At 47.7% G+C, this 21,166-nt stretch overlaps 1 protein-coding gene across 3 annotated transcripts in view; it reads left to right on the top strand.

The window, feature by feature from the left end:
• LOC118786535 (kinase D-interacting substrate of 220 kDa B-like) overlaps positions 1 to 21,166 on the top strand; it is a 52,760-nt gene that overhangs the window by 9,593 nt on the left and 22,001 nt on the right. For all 3 annotated transcript variants that reach the window (XM_036541635.1, XM_036541634.1, XM_036541633.1), the window contains exons 6-22: positions 310 to 408; positions 585 to 683; positions 1,212 to 1,409; positions 1,677 to 1,775; positions 2,090 to 2,188; positions 2,526 to 2,624; positions 3,073 to 3,250; positions 3,608 to 3,772; positions 4,735 to 4,914; positions 5,665 to 5,830; positions 6,116 to 6,267; positions 6,629 to 6,915; positions 7,215 to 7,355; positions 11,152 to 11,389; positions 11,801 to 11,889; positions 15,856 to 16,000; positions 16,436 to 16,598. In XM_036541635.1, the coding sequence (XP_036397528.1) occupies positions 310 to 408; positions 585 to 683; positions 1,212 to 1,409; positions 1,677 to 1,775; positions 2,090 to 2,188; positions 2,526 to 2,624; positions 3,073 to 3,250; positions 3,608 to 3,772; positions 4,735 to 4,914; positions 5,665 to 5,830; positions 6,116 to 6,267; positions 6,629 to 6,915; positions 7,215 to 7,355; positions 11,152 to 11,389; positions 11,801 to 11,889; positions 15,856 to 16,000; positions 16,436 to 16,598 (2,597 nt within the window). The remainder of the gene's footprint in view (positions 1 to 309; positions 409 to 584; positions 684 to 1,211; positions 1,410 to 1,676; positions 1,776 to 2,089; positions 2,189 to 2,525; positions 2,625 to 3,072; positions 3,251 to 3,607; positions 3,773 to 4,734; positions 4,915 to 5,664; positions 5,831 to 6,115; positions 6,268 to 6,628; positions 6,916 to 7,214; positions 7,356 to 11,151; positions 11,390 to 11,800; positions 11,890 to 15,855; positions 16,001 to 16,435; positions 16,599 to 21,166) is intronic.

Here is a 21,166-nt window from a genome sequence, read left to right as displayed (position 1 = left end):
GGCAGGATAATATGTGTAGAGGGATGTTCACAGTTGAACATCTGTTTGCTGTCTTTTGGACAGTATATTTTATGCATATATATATATATATTTGGAGGGACATTGATGCTTCATTGCCAGGATGCATATAAGCGCAGAAGTGCTGTACATGGATGATGTACGTTTGTGGACCCATGAGAATTTCAGTGAGTCAGACACATGGGAAATGGAGTCATTCATTGAGTCAGACACATGGGAAATGGAGTCATTCAGTAACTGAGTGACATTTGAAATGGTGTCGAATGATGTATGCGGTTTTCGTTCCCACAGTACAGCGTGTACCCCATTATTTGGGCTGCCGGACGAGGGCACGCAGAGATCGTCCACCTCCTGCTCCAGTACGGAGCCAAAGTCAACTGCTCCGACAAGGTGAGACTGCGCTTTGGGAACTGGCTGTGCTCAGAACTGTTGCCAGGGGTTGGACCTGGCTTGTCAACGTGCTGTTGGCCTATGGGCTGTGGTGGCAGCACAGTTAAACAGGACATTAATGTGAGTTAATGTTTAATATTAGTATTAATATTAAATTGTCCTCCCTCCTCCCTCAGTATGGCACCACACCCCTGATCTGGGCGGCCCGGAAGGGACACTACGACTGCGTCATGCACCTGCTGGAAAACGGGGCGGACGTGGACCAGGAGGGCGCGGTACGAGAGTGACCACCCCACAATGCCACAATGCTGTGACTAATAGTAATTATTTGTATGTCACCATGCGAATTGCTGGTGCTTTGTGGGCTCCAGTTCCATGGCCCCTGTCATTGATCAGACAGAGAGGCAGGGCGGTTGGTGGGCTGTCATTGTGACATCACCATTGCATGATTCCTCCCCTCTCTGGCAGCTGTCATTGTGACATCACCGCTGCATGATTCCTCCCCTCTCTGGCGGCTGTCATTGTGACATCACCGCTGCATGATTCCTCCCCTCCCTGGCGGCTGTCATTGTGACATCACCGCTGCATGACTCCTCCCCTCTCTGGCGGCTGTCATTGTGACATCACCGCTGCATGATTCCTCCCCTCCCTGGCGGCTGTCATTGTGACATCACCGCTGCATGACTCCTCCCCTCTCTGGCGGCTGTCATTGTGACATCACCACTGCATGATCCCTCCTCTCCCTGGCGGCTGTCATTGTGACATCACCGCTGCATGACTCCTCCCCTCTCTGACCCCTGCAGAACTCCATGACGGCGCTAATCGTGGCGGTGAGGGGCGGCTTCACCGAGGTGGTGAAGGAGCTGCTGCAGAGGAACCCCAACGTCAACATGACTGACAAAGACGGGAACACGGCCCTGATGATCGCCGCCAAAGAGGGCCACACCGAGATTGTGCAGGACCTGCTGGACGCCGGCACTTACGTCAACATCCCTGACAGGGTACACACCTTCCTCAGCCAAGCAGACCTGGGACAACACGGTTATCTGTCCAAACAGCCCATCAATAGGACAAAACTGTGTTACACAGTGTATTTGCCCAGCAGACATTCTTAACCAACGCATTGCTTGCATGTGGTGTTTTTTTTTCTTTTAAATTATCCAGATTATTTTACATAGCTCTGTCACCACACCACCATCTGTCTGTGTATGTCTGAATGTGTGTGTTTATGTGTGTGTGTGCTGTGAACATGTGTTTGTGTCTTACAGAGTGGGGACACAGTGCTCATTGGAGCGGTGCGCGGGGGTCACGTGGAGATAGTCAGAGCCCTACTGAACAAATACGCCGATATTGATGTCAGAGGTCAGGTAAGGTCAACAGCCCTTGGACCCTGTTCCTGCGGTCACTTCCACAGTGACATTACATTGCCTTTGCCTGTTTTAAAGGGAGGTTTACAATTAGATTCACATCCCCAATGCCTCGTTACTGATGCTTCCACTCAGTTATCAGGCTCACTGCAGTATGGTCTGTCTTCAACATTTGCATCAGACAACACACTTTAATTAGGTTTTGTCGTATGATAAGACACGGGCAGTGAAGGCATCAGTACACAGCATAACCCTGCTGTGGTGAAATTGCAGTTTGATCCTGCCAGACTGACCCTGTTTGTTTCCCACTGTAGGACAATAAGACCGCCCTCTACTGGGCTGTGGAGAAGGGCAATGCCACCATGGTCAGAGACATCTTGCAGTGCAACCCTGACACCGAGATCTGCACCAAGGTAAGACACGCCTGTTAATACACCTCAAAACTTCATACTGAGTATTTGACACGTTACCTGGACCTTATCACCCAGAGACCTGCACTAAGGTGAGATACGCCTGTTAAGGCACCGCATGTCTGGTAATCCACCCTACATTTTACCTGGTAAATACCACACTGAAGTCTCCACCAAAGTGAGAGCCACACGTCTGGAACACCTGATCACATGTGTGCTTGTGCCATACTATGGCTGACTCCAGATCAGCTGTGACGCTGCCCTCAGTAAACCCTGCATACTGTACTTGATCGTTGATGAAAACATTGTGCGTGTGTGTGTGTGTGTGTGTTGGTTTCAGGATGCAGAGACCCCTCTGATCAAAGCCACCAAAATGAGGAACATCGAGATCGTGGAGCTGCTCTTGGACAAAGGAGCCAAAGTGTCTGCTGTGGACAAGGTGCTATTTCACAGGCCAAATATCTGAGCAGCTTTTTCACTGGGCCATTGGTGTGTGTCCAAGGAGATGGTCAATGCTTTCAGTTCTGCCCTCTAGTCACGATGGTGATCACTTCTTAGGGTGAAGAAAATATTGAAGAAATAGGCTTGTTCTTGTCTTAATCAAAGACGAGTGTGTCAAGAGTAAACTAAATGTATATGAGGATTAAGGAGTCGTGTGTTAGCTGAGTGGATCATGGGCAGAGTTATCCAGATTTCCCTAGGGGAGGCAGCTCTGTACATGTACGCTCCCTGGGCAGAATGTCAGACTGTCGCAAGACCATTACCCACAATCCTTTTCTCTTAATACAGAGTGTCAAGGAGTGAGGCAGTGGGTGCCCTTTGGTATGATTCAGCTGAGTAATCGAACCTACAGCCTCCCTGGGTGTTGTGTTTTTCCTGTCATGCAGAAAGGAGACACCGCGCTGCACATCGCCATCCGGGGCCGAAGCCGCAAGCTGGCGGAGCTCCTGCTGAGGAACCCCAAAGATGGCCGCCTGCTGTACCGCCCCAACAAGGCGGGCGAGACACCCTACAACATCGACTGCACCCACCAGAAGAGCATCCTCACCCAGATCTTCGGAGCCAGTGAGCGTGTGCGGCGTTTAGTGTTTCTATCAGAGTCTGTGCATTGTGATTCAGCCCTTCACGTATGATCTGCTACTGCACATAAAGCGTTTATATTCAGAAAGCAGATGTAAAAATCAGGGGACACATACATGCAGTACAGCAAAGCAAGGTGCTTGTTCAGATGGAAACCCGATAAAAGGATATTCACGTAGATGCAAATCTGTTCAGGGACTCTACAGATATGTGACGTGTCCCAAAGGTGTATGTATGGAGATTAGTCATGAAAGCCTGACCCCGTTTATGGGTATGCTGTTATGATGTGTATGTTATGATGTGCTCTGAGGGTGTCGATGGTGTGTCCTGTCCCCTCCTCAGAGCACCTGTCCCCCACGGAGTGTGACGGGGACATGCTGGGGTACGACCTGTACAGCAGCGCCCTGGCGGACATCCTGAGCGAGCCCACCATGCAACCGCCCATCTGCGTGGGGCTGTATGCCCAGTGGGGCAGCGGCAAGTCCTTCCTGCTCAAGAAACTGGAGGGTAAGGAGACACTATACCTGCACCTGCAGCCCTGAGTCACTATACCTGCACCTGCAGCCCTGAGACACTATACCTGCAGCCCTGAGACACTATACCTGCACCTTCAGCCCTGAGTCACTATACCTGCACCTGCAGCCCTGAGACACTATACCTGCACCTTCAGCCCTGAGACACTATACCTGCACCTGCAGCCCTGAGACACTATACCTGCACCTGCAGCCCTGAGACACTATACCTGCAGCCCTGAGACACTATACCTGCACCTGCAGCCCTGAGACACTATACCTGCACCTTCAGCCCTGAGACACTATACCTGCACACACACACTCACATGGCTGAATGGATGAGCGCCACTGCCATTACCACTATACACCAGCTTCATAATGACCCTTACCACAGCATCTGTGCCTGAGCACCTGTTGTACTTTGGAGCCAAACTCTATGCTTAAGAGCTGTATCAAAAGTCAAAGCATCCATGCAACTGCATTCAGGCAGGAGTTTGAGTTTTAACTGGATATGACAGCTCCTCATTGACTCTCAGGCTGTTTTGCATATCATTAATAATTATCCCTGTATGAATCCACTGCATTATATTACATTATTGTCATTTAGCAGACGCTCTTATCCAGAACGACTGACTTAGGTTATAATTTTTACATGTTATACGTTCATACAGCTGGATATTTACTGAGGAAATTCTGGATGAAGTGCCTTGCTAACCAGCAGTGCCCCAGCAGGGAATCAAACCAGCAACCTTTTTGTTACAAGCCCTGCTCGTTACCACTATGCTACAATGTCCCAGAATCCAGGACCCATTAACCCATTCAGTAGTTTAGCTATGTAAGTGGATAATATGTGAGATGAAAGCTGTATAAATCTGTTGAGTAAATAATGAAGGTTAATTCAGTAACAGCTGCTGACCCCTGACCTGACCCTGCCATCTCCGCCTCCCTCCCTGGCAGATGAGATGAAGACCTTCGCCGGCCAGCAGGTGGAGCCGCTGTTCCAGTTCTCCTGGCTGGTTGTGGTCCTCACGTTGCTGCTGTGTGGCTCGGTGGCCCTGATCCTGGGCTTCACTGTCGACCCCCGCCTGGCCATCGCCGTGTCCCTCAGCCTGCTGGCCCTGCTCTACATCTTCTTCGGTACGACACCCTGATGGGGTCCCTGCCCGCCGTCCTCAGGGGTTCCAGACCCCTCCTCCTAAGGGCTGCCATCCAGCCGGAATTTGCAGTCCTCTCAGTATCCCTGTCTCTTAAAGGGTTAGAAATATGGAGTCAGGCAGCAGCCAGGCATAGCCAGGGACTGTGTGGGAAGATGGGAAGTGTCCCCTTCATGCACATATATCCCCTTCACCATTTGAAGGAGCGTAATTTATACCCTCAGACAGAGAAGACAGAGAAGTTGAATACCTTAACCCCCAGTCATGCCTACCTATCGTTGCTTAGGGAACTGTACTCCAGGAAGGTTGTGTGTTTCAATCTCAGATTATGTTCTAAATTGACAATAGATGAAAAGTGGGTAATACAGAAGGATTAATAATGCAGTAGGTAACTCAAAGTAACAATAACAGGAAGTTTACCTTAAGCTATTTAAGATGCCCTTGATAAGGGCTTCTACTAAAGAAACAAATAATGTGATGTAATGTAACTCATTAACTGAATGGTGCAATTAGGAGATTAAATGGAATGAAAGAATGAATAGCTTCCAGGCCACTTAATATGGGAATTTGATCACTGCTGTGTTCTAGTTGTGGTTAGTAGGGTTTCCCCCACAAGAGGGTGCTGTTGTATTAGCATATCAATGTTAGTGACCATTGTAAGTAGGCAACTTGTATGTAGCGTTGCCTCTTCCTGGTCAGTGATAATGATTGTTCTTGCTTTGTCTCCCCCTAGTGGTTGTGTACTTTGGCGGACGACAGGAGGGCGAGAGCTGGAACTGGGCGTGGGTCCTCAGCACCCATCTGGCACGGCATATTGGTTACCTGGAGCTGCTGCTCAAACTGATGTTCGTTAACCCTCCAGAACTGCCCGAGCAGACCACCCGTGCTCTGCCTGTCAGGTACTATTCCAAGCACACCCCCTTGTGGCCAGCAGGGTGTGCTGTTATCCACTGTTACACCTTGTTTCGTTTATCCTGATGAAAATATTTCTGTATAGATACAAATGGGAATGAGTTAATAGTGTGAGTTTGGTGTGCTGCTGTTGTAACTTTGTAAAATGTAAGCTTTGCAAGTTACCCTGGATAACGGTTTGTGCTAAACAAGCAAATACAAAACAAGTAACCGATTAGCTGAAGGAACACTGCTGTTTCCCTAAACCCTGCTATGTCCTCTGGTGTTTTCAGGTTCCTGTTCACAGACTATAACCGCCTCTCCAGTGTGGGCGGGGAAACCTCTATGGCTGAGATGATTGCCACTCTCTCAGACGCCTGCGAGAGGGAGTTCGGCTTCCTGGCCACCAGGCTGTTCAGGGTCTTCAAGACCGACGAGATTCAAGGTACTCTAGAGGCTGCATGGACCCTGTGTTTAACCCTATTCATGCCATGGGCCGTGTGTTTGGACTCTTTGTCAGTAAGGTTGGCCATGGTCCCCCCCCGTTGTCCCAGCTTTCTGCACCTTGATGCATGTGCCTATCCTCTGATGGCATTTGCTTCCTGGTGCATTATGGGGTTTGTAGTGTGGAAAATGGTCACGGTAGGATAGTGCATTGCATAGCTCTGTGCTTATTAGTGAATTCAGTGGTAGTGATGGGCTTAAATGTATAATTCGTGACTAAATTTTTGTGTGAAAAATGTAAAAACTTGAAACAGAAAAAGAAAGTCACTGTATTTTTCCATTCTTGTTCTGTGCGTCTACAGGTAAGAAGTGGAAGAAGACGTGCTGCGTCCCGTCCTTCGTCATCTTCGTCTTCGTGCTGGCCTGCCTGATCACCGGGCTGGCCCTGCTGGCCGTCTTCAAAGTGGACCCCGAGAACATGACGGTGAACGCGGTCCTGATCGGCATGGCCAGCGCCGTGGGCCTGGCCCTGCTGCTCAACTTCTGCACCTGGTGGAAGGTGCTGGACTCGGTGCTGAACTCGCAGAGGAAGCGTCTCCACGGCGCCGCCAACAACATGCACAAGCTGAAGAGCGAGGGCTTCATGAAGGTCCGCATTCGCGCCGCGGTTGCGTTGCAGTTGCTTTACGGTTGCAATTTGTATTACAACACCTGACTGTTTGCTTGTTTCCTTTTTTAACACCAGTTAGTGGAAATCTGTTAATTGTAGTTTAGTACATTTTTAATTTGATCCATATAGTAATAAAATCATTATTTTTAAATATTGACAAAAATGTGCAATTATTACAATTCTCATCTATGTTTCTAAAAGGGTATTTTTTCCTGTCAGCCCCAGTATGGTTGGTTTATCTGTTGTCTGAATGTAGCACCCTCTTGTGGTTGCGACAGGTATTGAAGTGTGAGGTGGAGCTGATGGCCAAGATGGCGAAGACTATTGATGGGTTCACCCAGAACCAGACCCGGCTGGCTGTCATCATTGATGGGTTGGACGCGTGCGAACAGGACAAAGTGCTCCAGATGCTGGACACGGTGTGTGGGGCGCTCCTCCGGGCACACGTACAACATGCAGCACACAAACATGCGTATAACACGTACAACATGTAGCACACAAACATGCGTATAGCACACGTACAACATGTAGCACACAAACATGTGTATAGCACACGTACAACATGTAGCACACAAACATGCGTATAGCACACGTACAACATGTAGCACACAAACATGCGTATAGCACACGTACAACATGTAGCACACAAACATGCGTATAGCACACGTACAACATGTAGCACACAAACATGCGTATAACACGTACAACATGTAGCACACAAACATGCGTATAGCACACGTACAACATGTATCACACAAACATGCGTATAGCACACGTACAACATGTAGCACACAAACGTGCGTATAACACACGTACAACATGTAGCACACAAACGTGCGTATAACACACGTACAACATGTAGCACACAAACATGCGTATAACACACGTACAACATGTAGCACACAAACATGCGTATAGCACACGTACAACATGTAGCACACAAACATGCGTATAACACACGTACAACATGTAGCACACAAACATGCGTATAGCACACGTACAACATGTAGCACACAAACATACAACATGTGCAACATGCACAACGTAAATACAACACGAAACACTACATACAACATGAACGCAACAGTGCATGCACATACAACATACACTTTACAAAATAGACAACAGACATACATCAATGTACAAAAACATTCAGCACAACAAATACCTACATTTTTGACATATATGCATCATATAGATATGTATGCAGTCCACATAAAAATGCCCACGAAATATACATATAACATACAAACAGTCATTCAACACACATACAACATTCAAATTGTTATCCAACAGACATACATGTAAATATATGTAGTCAACATGCACTCAGAAAATACAAACAGGCATCCACCACACATCTAGCAACACACAGGATATCACATCAACATTATGCAAGACACACAAACAGGCACACAGTATACCCGACTGTATACCCGAAAACATGCGAACACACAAGTAACTCATAAACACTGTTGTAGCACACCTGAGACAAGCGGGCTGAAGGACCTGGGTGACATCTGGAGATATTTGGGAGAATTCTCCAGTGGACCTGTTAATGAGAGTGAGACTGAATCCAGCTCCAGGTTTACCCACCTGCTGCTTGCGTGTTACAGTGCGTTTCGCATGCACTCATAAGAGGGCTCATTCCATACTTAAAAAAAGCTGTTTGTGTTCAGTAATCATCAGATGATTCAATTTGCTCCTCGTCTGCCAGAGTCCAGCTGTCTTTTCATATTACCACCATAAATAAAAAGCACAGCACCCCTGGAGTCAGACGGACTGTTTGTGCACCATGGCGGCTGCGTCTCCTCTCGTTAGCGACGGAGCGCGGACGCGTTCGTTTGTAGCGTTAGCATCCGCATCGGCAGGGGGAGGCGGCCCCGGTCGGCACAGAGTGCGCACGGCGCTGGGGGGGGGGTGGGGGGGGTCAACATCGCGTGTCCCTGAAGCGTACATTCTTTTTCCAGCGGGACTAATAGAATTTCCTCCAGCCAAATGTTATTATTGGGGGGGAAAATAATCCCCTTGAGTTTGGCAGGCCTCCCCGGGGCCTAACGAAATCTTCTGTCTGAGGGAGTGCGCTGGGAGGGCCTGAAAGGCGCTTTTGTGGCAGCAATTAACCGCACCCCCTCTTAAATTTTCAGCTTTTCTGCATTGGGCTTTGACGGACATTATGGAATTACATTTTTCCAAAAAAAAAAAACAAAAAACACTAAATATTTTTCCATACGCCAATGCCCTGAGTTTTGATAAGGGAGTAACAGTCATGCGAGGTGGAAATGAAGATAGAAGAGAGAGAGAGAGTGAGAGAGAGAGAGCCAGAGAGAGAGAGAGAGAGAGAGAGGGAGAGAGAGAGCGCGCGGCTTGCTGACCCAGTCTGGGTAAATGATCCCCTGTGGCTGAGGCGCAAGGACAGAAGCTCAGCTGCCGGCTGTCCAAGCCAGTGTGATGTCATAATAAACCACAAATCAGAGTCCGGTGACACTTAGGAGGGAGAACGTGTCCCTCTGAGATGTGGAAAGTCCCCTCGTTGAGAGGGAACAGTGCGTGATTGTCTCCCCGCGGTGGCTGAGAATGGCCTTCGTGATTAGTTTACGTGCGTTCCGTTGTTTTCGTCCCAGAAAAAAAGTTTCGCAATCTGATCCTGTGCTGTTCGTTTCCGTGGCTGCCGCTGCTTCGTGTGTGGGGAGCCAGAGAGCAAGTGGCAATGTGGGGTTTTTAGGGCATGATGTCATCATGTGGTACATCCCCAGCAGGTAAAGGACAGGAGTGTAGCATAGTGGTTAAGGAGCACGACTTGTAACTGAAAGGTTGCCAGTTCGATTCCCCACTGGGGCACTGCAGCTGTACCCTTGGGCAAGGTTCTTAACCAGCTCTGTAAATGTATAACATTGCTGCAAAAAACTGTAAGTCTCTCTGGATAAAAAATGCCAGTAATGTAATGAGGGGAAGTGCCTAGCAAAAGCATTCATTGCCTTTGACTAATATAAGTGAACACTTATATAAACACCATATTTTGGTTTTGTTTTTTATTTTTCTCACTGTTTTCTAACATAACACCAATGTCATATTAAAACGATAAATTTTTAGTTTCAGTGTTGTAAATAAAATACCACGCAGAATGAAACTTCAGTGCATCATTGGTCAAGGGTGAAGGGTCTGAATACTTTTGCGAGGTACTGCATGTACTCTTGCTAATATGCAATGCATTTTGGGTGATTTTGATGAGGGAGAATGTGAGGATTTAGTGATGGAAGTTCAGCTTATTCTCTCCCCAGCCGTGTGCCAAGCCTGGCTCGCTCAGCCAGCATTACATACATCTGGGGACACCAGTGTGCTTAACTGAGATAAGTGTGCACGGACTGCCTCTATTGTTGGGGACGAGCTGCGTTATAACCCACTTGTCCCTTATGTAATCAGAAATGCTTTCTGCATTGTTGAGCTCTGTCACTTTGTCACTTTGTTTGTGTTCAGAGTTCCTCGTGTTTGTCTATGTCCTCTTTTACCCCTCTGCCCCCCCCCCCCCCCCCTGTTTTTTACTCCCCCCCCCCCCCCCCCCAACCACCTGCGAGTTTTTGTGAAAAATGTTTTGACAAACAAATGATCACAAAAATAAATGCCCACTGGAGCCTAGACCTTGCTGATTGAGCAGGTGATTCACACACTGATTTTGATTGCTTGTATGGGGTATCTCAGTTTAGAACAACTCTGCCACCTGACATGTTGTCAGGCCTGAGACAGTTTCAGCTTTGCAGGGCACCACTGACTCCTGTTTTTTCATGCTTTGATTGCATTGCATTATATGATTGTGATAAAGCAGACGCTCTTATCCAGAACGACTTACACAGACTACAATTTTCACATATTATCCATTCATAGAGCTGGCTATTTACTGAGGCAATTGTGGGTAAAGTACCTTGCCCCAGGGTACAACAGCAGTGCCCCAGTGAGGGAATCGAATTGGCAACCTTTCAGTTACGTGCTGCTCCTTAACCATTATGCTACACTGCCCGATATGATGCTCCTACAACATAAGACACGGCAGTCAGCAAGACAGAGTAATTCCATTGCATGATCTTCATGTTGAAGATGATTCAAGCTACTGAATACCAGATACAAGTTGCGTGGATTGATTGGTATGGATTGACTGATTGATTGATGGATGGATTAATAAACTGATGGATTAATGTATTGATTGATTTGGTGCTCCAGGTGAGGGTGCTGTTCTCCAAGGGGCCCTTCATCTCCATCTTCGCCAGCGACCCCCACATCATCATCAAGGCCATAAACCAGAACCTCAACAGCGTGCTGCGCGACTCCAACATCAACGGCCACGACTACATGCGCAACATCGTGCACCTGCCCGTCTTCCTCAACAGCCGGGGCCTCAGCACCACCAAGAGGCTGTGCATGGCCGCGCCCGCCAACGGAGACCTGTCCAACACAGACGGTACAGCCCCCCCCCCCCTTAAACAGAGACACATTCACAACGCTATCTCAACGCAGACCGTACAGTGCCTCCCTCCATTTAACCAGAGACACATTCCCAATGCTATCTCAACGCAGACCGTAAGGGCCTCCCTCTGTTGAACCAGAGATATTCACAATGCTGGTGGGACCACTCCTGTTCTGTTTAATCATGGACAGAGTCTGAAGCGGGGCTATGCTCCTCATTACATTTACATTTATTCATTTGGCAGATGCTTTTATCCAAAATCACAAAATGTGGAGAGAACACCACAAAATGTAACCAGTATGGTTACTGTTATGGTGGTATGGTGGGTGGTTGGAGTAAAAGGTCTGATCCCACCACTGCCTGGGTGACAGAAATGGATGATTCTGGATGTTTGTCTCTTGGCAGGCTGGCATGAGGACATGGATAGGAAGCTGTCTCAAAACAGCCTCGGGGAGCAGGGCAAGCTTGGCAGCAAGACAGCGCTCAACCGAAGGGTAAGTCCTTCCCCCAGCTGCCCTCTCCCAGCCCTGGACCCCCCCATTGAAGAAGCTGGTGGAGGGGCAAGGGAGAGGGGAGGGATTGGGATCTTCTTGGTTTTTATGATAGGGTCTCAGATGCACTGTACACAAACATACCTTTCACACCAAAGGTGATTTTCGCTATTAAATGAACTTGCATTGCATTATAGTCTGTTGTGTCCTCTACACCTTAACAACCCCCCCCCCCCCCCCCCCCCCCCCCAACTACCGTTGCCATGCAACTTTGGATTTCTGTGACATCATTTGGCAATATCCAACCTACCAGTGTAGGAATCCATAGGCAGCCTTGCAGACCAGGCCAACCAGACATGTCCAAAGTCAGCTGATCTGAGTGGCTCCAGCACAGGCACAGAACGCGAGAGTCGCCACAGTTATAGCTGACGCAGTGGCCGGAGGCGGCGACGGAGCGGAACGGGCGGAAAAAAGAAAAGCGCAGAGGAGGAGGTGGCGGCTGGTGGAAGAGAGCAGCTCTGTGCCGCCGAGAAGCGTCTGTAATTGATTTAATGCCTGTTTATCCTTCCTGCCAGGGTGCCATTGGCTAATGACAGGGTGTAGCAGCAGTGGGTCCCCGTGACAAAACGCCGCCGCTGGAGATGCGCGCGGGAGGCTAAGTGCCGCCGCAGTCTCTCCGCCGAGCGCTGTTTGTTTGCGCCGTGATTTATTTACGTGTTACTTGGCGCCTGCTTTTCGGTAAACTCTCTTTGTTTTCCCTTGGCTTTTCTTGGCCCCCGTTTCTCGTATTTGTGGCGTCTCTCGCAGTCCTCGATTTATCCGGCTTAATAGAACTCCGCTGGTTATAAAAGAGACCCGGCTCTTGCTTGTCCTGCCTCCTAAATTAGAGCTCCGCGGAAATGCCCAGAATGCATTTCTGTATTTACAAGAATTGAGGGAAAGAAAAGGACAAGATTCTCAATGGATGAGGACTATGGGGACATTAGATTTTAAGCCGCCAACAACTGTTTGTTTGTGTGTGGAACAAATCCTTTGTTCCATTAGAGAATTCCATTGTCAGGTCATTGGTATTGAATAGCTGAATCAGAAACAGGACAGAATACACACAGAATAAAAAAAAATGGCATGTGCATTTATCAGTGTGGGCAGCAACTCTAATTTTAATAGGCGAACCACCATAGATATAGTTGAACTCAGGCCCTGTAAACGAGCGCAAAGAGATTTCTGCTCCAAACAGTCAGAGATGGATGAGGGAGAGCAGTGTGGCGTTGTGGTCCAAGACTCCCCTTGTGAGGATCAGACGTTCTCTATACTCAGTCTGTGTTCATTTATTGGCAGCCATATGCTTGATCTAACAGCGAATCACAGGCCAGGCACCGAAGCTTCAAAGCGAGCTTAATGTCTCGTGTTTCTTAAATCCGTGCTTGGAGCCGCGCCTTTTCCCCTGTTGTGTTTATGTCAGGCTTTTAATACCTCCAGTTTAACATGGCAGGCGTGTAGGCCTGTTTGCCTTTAATCCGTTGATTAAATGTAGTGCAGGTCATGTGACCCAGCTCCATACTGTGCTATACGTGCCGTCTTGAACGGTTCCTCGTTAGCCGCTAAGCTCTGTTACTGTACTGTTTCGGTCCCTGGCAGGATGCAGTTTCCTCTGATCCTAGGACAGCTTGCTGTAACACAGAGCAACTTTGTGTCTGCTCATAAACCACCCCCCCCGCGCCGCACACGCATGCACACACGCACACACCCAGCAAACATACACGCACACCCGCTGGTCTGCCGCCGAGGTCGTCCAGTTTTTAATTGGGAGCACATAAAAGAAGTGGTTTTATATGGATGGCTGGTGGAGGTGGGAGGAGATCGGGTGGAGTACGTCCTCATTTGGTAAGGGATACTGGGGGGGGCCAGACTTATAGAGGTTACCCCACGTGAGAGGTCACATGGCTCGGGAGGATGACGCCATGTGTTCGTGACATGTCTCTGGTCACAGGGTTATTCTCGAGACCAGGCTTGAGGTCAGCTGAGGTCATGTCCTCAGTGGCACAGAAACAATTAACTGGGGAGAATCACACCAGTCGTTCCAGTGACCAGATAACTATCTCCGCATGTAATGTTCCTCACCTGACAGGGTACAGGAGCAGCTGTTTGGGATAATAGTCAGGGGACTGGCCTGGAAAGCAAAAGGTTGCAGGTTCAAACTAGAGATGTCTGGCACTGCTGTTCACATTGAGAAAAGCAGTGTAACTTGATTGGCTTCTGTATCTATGTGAATTGTAAACCATGCATGTCACACTGGGTGAGGGTGTCTGTGACACAAATAATCTGTGTGATGTAATCACAGATACTCTACGTACTGAACAGATATTCAGCTCCACAGCCCTTCCCTGCTTCCTGGCCTAGGAGGCTCTGATGTGAGGACTATGTCCCAGTCCACAAGTGAGCCAGGGAAGTGAGTGAATGAGTCCATACCTCACATACTTGAGGCGGTACTTAAAGAGTATTATTTATGAGCGCACATGACACACACCTCACTGTCAACATTCTAACAAGACTCATGATGAAACAAGAGTGTCTCCGAAAAATATAAGCCACTTGACACAAAGCTGTGAAAGTGGCAGAAGTGGTGACATCTGGAAATCGCTTCAGAATCGCGACGCTAGTAATGGTGAAAAACAAATCTGAAAATGGGTTTTAAAGTTACATTTGTGTCATCGCCCGCACTGAGTTCTCCCATTATTTACAGGCACTTCTAGTCAGTCTGCTGGAAATAGCTGCAGATACAAAGATAAAAACCTTAGTGACGGTGCACAGTACAAAACATTACTTTAATGCAAGAGTCCTGCTCCCGTTAACCTGCCAGTTGTAACAGTTTAAATGTTACATTGTGTTGAATTGAAATCAGCAGGCTAACTACATGATACTGAATGGCAGTCACTTGTAAATCCGGCTTTATTGCAAAAGAGGCTAGTGATTGTCAAAAACATTTTATTTTTCTCACTGTTGACAAACACAGTCAGATAAATATCATGGTGATTCAAAATAGTTGAATGAGGTGCAAACATTTTTGTAAAGTGCTTTGGATAAGACCAGATAATTCCAGTTTACTTCCAATTAAAACTAACTGCAATGATTTGGCCAAGTGTTACCAGCATTTTGTGACTATGTGTGAGAAACCCATTTATACAGTAAAATTTAACACCATCTGTGGTGAATGTTATTTACAACAGGGTTTTTTTTCAGTGTCACTGTGGCTGAATGGAACTCTGTGGTTGAAAGAAATTGAAAAATTTTTGAAAAGAGGTATGCATAGATGCACACCCTGTGATATCAGACGAAACGGGATCCTGGGATATCACTGCATTTGCACTGCATGCACACACACTCACTCATAGGGAACAACTCAGGGCAAGTGAAAGTTCCTTTTGTAGACCAAATGACTCCATTTTGAGGGGATGTGCTTAGGGCAAGTGAGCTAAAATATGGACTGGGATGCAGCCTAACTTTTGGCTGTGGTCAGTTGGCCTGCTCTGATTCCTACACTGGTAGGGTATATTGTGATCAGACAGAAATTCAAAGTTGCATGGCAACAGTGGTTGTGGGGGTGCTATGATGTGGAGGACACCAATGATTATAATGGAACTCAAGTTCATTTCTAATAAATAGTGAAATTTCTGATTATACATCGTGAAAATTCTGATAAATGATGAAAATCACCCATTGGTGTGAAAGGTGTGTATCTGTTCCAGTTCTGTGCTGGATGGGGCTGTCCTGTCTTCAACCTCAAGTATATTCATAACTGGCCAGCCAAGCCCAACGCTCCTGGGTTTGTCAGAGTGTACATTCAGCAGGTAGAATGTCAATAGGTGAAATGCAGGCATCTTACACTGGGTGTCCATTAAAAGAGTAAATGACCTGAGGTGACGGTGCGCAGCTCCCCCCCTGAAGCGGCCCCTCTCTGACCCCCCCCAGGACACCTACCGCAGGAGACAGATGCAGAGGACCATTACCCGGCAGATGTCCTTTGACCTCACCAAACTGCTGGTCACTGAGGACTGGTTCAGCGACATTAGCCCCCAGACCATGAGGAGGCTTCTCAACATCGTGTCTGTCACAGGTAACCATGGCAGCAGTCCTTCCAAGACCACCCAGAAAGACAGTCAGGGTACAGATGACAGGGACATCTGAGGCTGGGCCGATGTAGCAAAAGCAGCCTGTTTCACTATGTATTCAGACAGCTGTCAACAGCAATACTAATGATACTTATGTAGGACAAAGATGTCACACCCTGTAGTTCACTTTTATAGCTATGTCCCTGCATCACTGAGCCCAGAGGTTTATTACAGGATCTCAGGCCTGGACAGGAAGGAGCAGGGAGCACATAATATTCCTGGTGATAAATGATCTCTGTAGACAGACCACATGCAGCAGTCAAAGGTTCATTGTTCAGCAGTTATACAGAGACTAATACATTTGATAGAAAAGTGACAGCAGGTGACACAGGTGTCCCTTAGCTCAGATGTCAGGTGACGGATGATTCCCTCTCTTGCAGGTCGCCTGCTGAGGGCCAATCAGGTGATCTTTAACTGGGACCGCCTGGCATCGTGGATCAACCTGACGGAAGAGTGGCCCTACAGGACCTCCTGGCTCATCCTGTTCCTGGAGGAGACAGAGGGCGTGTCCGACCAGGCCACGCTTAAGAGCATCTACGAAAGGTGGGTCCACAGCTGTGTGCAGTTGTGTGCATGGTCAATATCACTGTACACAACCACAGTATAGGATGGTTGTTGGTGAGTATCACCATACTCAGTTGAAATGTAGATCTTTGATGTTATGTAGTCAATGTCACTGTACCAGATTGCTAGGGTAGCCACTGTAGTTTGTCTCTACCAAGTTCAGTTTTCTTTCTTGGTATCGAAGATACCATCCTACAGAGCCTTTTAGAGGATGTGGTTAAAAGTAAAAATTCCCTCTAGTAATTCACACATTATACCCTCAGTTTGCCAGTCCGTACCCATGATTTAGTAATTTGTACCCTCAAATTAACAGGAATTCTGGGTAACGCTGTTGTTGTCAAGAGAAATTCCCCGTAAACGCTAATCTAGGACCAGATTCCCCAACCACAATTCTGACCCTTCCTATTTTAAACTACACAACAGAAATTGTCCCAGAATTTACAGCAACTTCTGCCTGGAGCTGTTAGCACAGACTGTGTTTTTGTAAAATGTTGTCATATTGTCACCCACTCCCAAGCTTGTACATACCCAGTCTATCCCCTCAGTTTAGTACATTGTTCCGTCTATTTATCAATCCAAACCCAGGTGTTGCATAGTGGATGTGTTTATGAAGAGATTGGAGCACAGAAGATTTAAAAAAATTTTGGCATAAAAAGTTGGCATGAAAACCAAATACATTGTTCGCATGTGATTAGCACAGGCAACTTCTGTAGTCAACAATACAGTTGCCAACTAATTTATACTGAGTCTGCCTAACCTAGAATTCCTGTTAATTTCAGGGTACGAATCACTAAATCATTGGTCCAGATTCATAAATTCAGGGTATGAATTGATACACTGAAATAACAAATTACTAAACTGTGAACACGGATTGTTAGGTAACAAGTACAAATTACAAAGGGAATTTATTTTTCCACCGTGTCCTATTTCATACCCACCGATGTGTAACTATTTAAAAAATGCAAAAATCATAATGTCCAGTAGGTGGCAGTAGATCATCTCTCCATACATCCTGATCACATTTTTAGTCACCCAGAGTGGCAAAGACTGTGTGTACTTTATAGACTGTCATTTACATTATGTGGCTTTGCCATTAACAAAATCAAATTCAGAGTTGGAATTATTTTTAAGAGAACATTTATAGTAAATGAACAGAAAATGGGATGATTGGTTAAAATTAGATTAGGTTATACGATAATCAGTGGTGGGCCTATAGATCAAAGTAGATTAAAGTATTAAGACAGTGATTGTTAGCATGGAAGAGCTGGCCTTTAAAAGATGCACTCTCTGGAAATGCTGTAGCATGTCCATCTCCTGGAGCACTGCAGTGCAACCAATACTGTGTACGGCTGAATCAGGGGGTTGTCAGTTCAAATCCCTTAGAAGGGCAGGTGGTGATTTGCTCCTTCCGCTGGGCCCCCAGTGAAGGTGTTCTCCTCGGGATGCAGCCGTTAGCTCAGGTGACGTGCAGGTGAGACAGGAGGGCTCAGGTCACATTCAGAGGATGGTAGTACCGTGGCAACGCTGCCAGATACAGCACTTTTCCGAGGCAGTGAGAGGCTCTGAATCATGTGTCCTGCGGTCGCTCTTTTTATAGAGTGCTGAGTCAGACCGCCTGCCTCCCCCAGCCGTCGAAACCCCAGACTCCTCGCTGACGAACACTCACACACCGTCACAGAGATGCCAGCGATGCTCAGTCAAAGTCAGCCACACCACCGCCAATTTGCTCGGCCTAACATTACATTACATTATTGGCATTTAGCATTTAGCAGCCTCTCTTACCCAGAGCAACTTACATAGAGTATGGTTTTACACATTATCTACTGATACAGCTGGATATTTACTGAAGCAGTTCTAGGTTAAGTACCTGGCCCAAGGGTGCACCAGCAGTGCCCCAGTGGGGAATTGAGCCAACAACCTTTCGGTTATGAGCCGTGCTCCTTACCGCTATGCTACACTGCCGCCCCAAATTTAACACAAATCAAAGCACTGCAATCAGCCAGCCTCCCCATAAGGTCACGTCTGCTTCACAACACGGTCATAGTTCTAACTCGGGACCTGTACATGATGAGCATGACCATGGCAACTGCAGTGTAACAATGCATACATTATCTCTATGGTCCCATGACTGGCCGGGGGCGGGGGGGGGGGGGGGTCGGGGCACAGAGGGACGCCGGGTCAGCTGTGTTGACCCCAGTTTCAGTGAAGGGAATCGGCCCTTTCTTGGCCTGTTAGTTTTCCACATTAGTCAGAGGGCAAAACCTGCCTCCAGATAGAGAACGCCATTGGTGAGTGTCAGCGAGGGGTCGCCACGTGTTTGTGAGCATGACAGGAGCTCCACACCAGTGACCAATTATCGCTGGGCTTTAAAAGCGAAGTCGCATTCCGTTATAGTCAATGACGTTTTCACACGCATGAGGACAGAATTGATTTGAACCTCCATTCTAATCCATCTTTCTGTTTGTTACATCAGAGTGAAATGAAATTGGTTGTCTTTCGTGCCTCGCGACACCTGGCAGCACAGGTGATCGTTTCGCTTTTAGGACGGCCGGCTCTCCCGGTGAGATTCCTGTCACGTGACGGCAGAGCAGCTTGCAGGCCTAATTCGGCTGGTGACAGTGACAGACCATAGCGCGGCGGTGTACAGATTACACAGTACCCAGAGGGGCCGGCTCCTTAATCTGCCACAGAATGTGCATAATCTGCTAATAACGTCAGCCTTTTATGATTAACGGCGAAATGCTGTCGCCAAGTAATCCTGGTATGAAAGCGGGGAAGGTGGGGGGGGGCTTGGGGGGGGTCTTGGGGGGGTCTTGGGGGGGGGGCTGGGTATGGGGAGTGGGGAGACAAAGATCACAGTGTGCGCTGCAGCCGCACGCCGCATTGGCAGAAATGCACTGCAGCCAATGGGTTTGTTTCGCTTTGTCTGCTGAGAAAACTACAAACTGCACCTACGGGTTTGGAGCCAGCGCGCAACCTAGTTAGTTTGATCTTTTACACACACTCTCATTTGGAGTTCCTGGTGCCCACATTACTAGTTAAGAGGAGAGTGGCTTTGTGTGAGTGGAATGGAGGCTGGGTTGTGCCCAAGGGTGAGGGGACGTGCTAGCCCTGATGCTGGAGGGTGCTGTGTGTGTGTGTGTGTGTGTGTGTGTGCTGGTCTCTGTTCTTTTCTTGTATTCACATACACACACACACAAAAGGCTAGAATAAAATGCAGTTGACCAAGAAAAAGAATAGAAACCAAATACACAACCTACAGATCAAACAGGTGATCGACAAAATGTATGTAAAGCAACAGTTACAAATTATGTAGGGTTGCGTTCCTGAGGTAACAGGAATATCACAAACGTTCGTATTTCAAAAAAAAGAAAATAAACTATTTTAGTTAACACCAAAAAACAGTATGTGATAATCTCTAGTCTAACTGAGCTCTCTGATTGTGTTTGATTGAGCTGTTGAATTGAACGCATTTAAAATGTTTTGGGAGTCGTCTCTTGAAACTCTTTGAAGTTTGAAATGTGCTGTTGGAAGTGTGTTGGTGCAGACTGAAGATAAAAGATGTTTCTTCAATGTATTTGTCCTGAACAGTGTTCAGTTAACTGATGTAAGGCCTGTCCCAATTTATTACACCAAAGATCCTGATTACGCTCCCCATTAATTTGCGTTCTTAATTTGTTCATAAGGACCATGTATTACCAAAATATTCACAAAATTAGATATGGCAATATCCTTTTCTCATTAGCACAAACAAATGATCATGTTGCATGCAAGTTCGCGTCCAGGAACAGGAGGTGTGAGTGGAAAACGGTCGTGTTGTGTGTGAGTTTGAGCACCTCTGCCGGGAAGTTTATTTATGGAGCTGAAATCCGCCCCTGAGCGGGACGTGCATCACGTTGAGCCGGTTCCGGTCAGACATCTGGTGGGCCGTGTGTGCCAGGAGCCTGACGAAACCTCGTACCTGGACCCTTCACACCTCCTGACAAACCCCCCGAACCCCCATCCCCCACCCGCCCTGAAGCACGAGACGTCGGGCAGGGTGCCATACGCGGTCCTCCGCCCCTCCCAGGACTCCCTCTAATTAATCAGAGCGCACCAGCAGTCTGAGCGGGCTTGGGTCCCGTCTCGGGGGCCACGTTCGGGAGGGAACAGAACGTGCCGATCCGGCCCGCGGACCGCAGGCGCGCATGGCGACTCCGACGGCATCCCCCTCCGCCCATCCCGATCTATTTCCGTCTCCCCTCTCGCCCCTCTGACAGCACGCTGTCGCTCGAGCCTCTCGGCAGAAGGAAAAATTAACATCGACCCCCCCCACTCTTCCCCCCTCCCCTTCTTCTATTCACAAAGCTCCTGTTCAAACAAAGGCTTCTGTCAGAATGCTCGGCTCCCACATTCATCTCAACAATTGGTTCTCAGTGATCTGCTTTAACGTGGGCTTGAAAGCGATTTTGCGAACTGTTAAAACTTTTAACTAGTGACATTTGAAATGAATACGTGGAAAAGCAATTTCGGCTAATTAGAAAGACTCTTCTCCCAAGTACTGAAAC

The sequence above is a fragment of the Megalops cyprinoides genome, chromosome 12, assembly GCF_013368585.1.
Source record: "Megalops cyprinoides isolate fMegCyp1 chromosome 12, fMegCyp1.pri, whole genome shotgun sequence".
NCBI classification, from domain to species: Eukaryota; Metazoa; Chordata; class Actinopteri; order Elopiformes; family Megalopidae; genus Megalops; species Megalops cyprinoides.
Note: the sequence above shows the minus strand (reverse complement) of the source record. Positions and strands in the feature narration are given on the sequence as shown.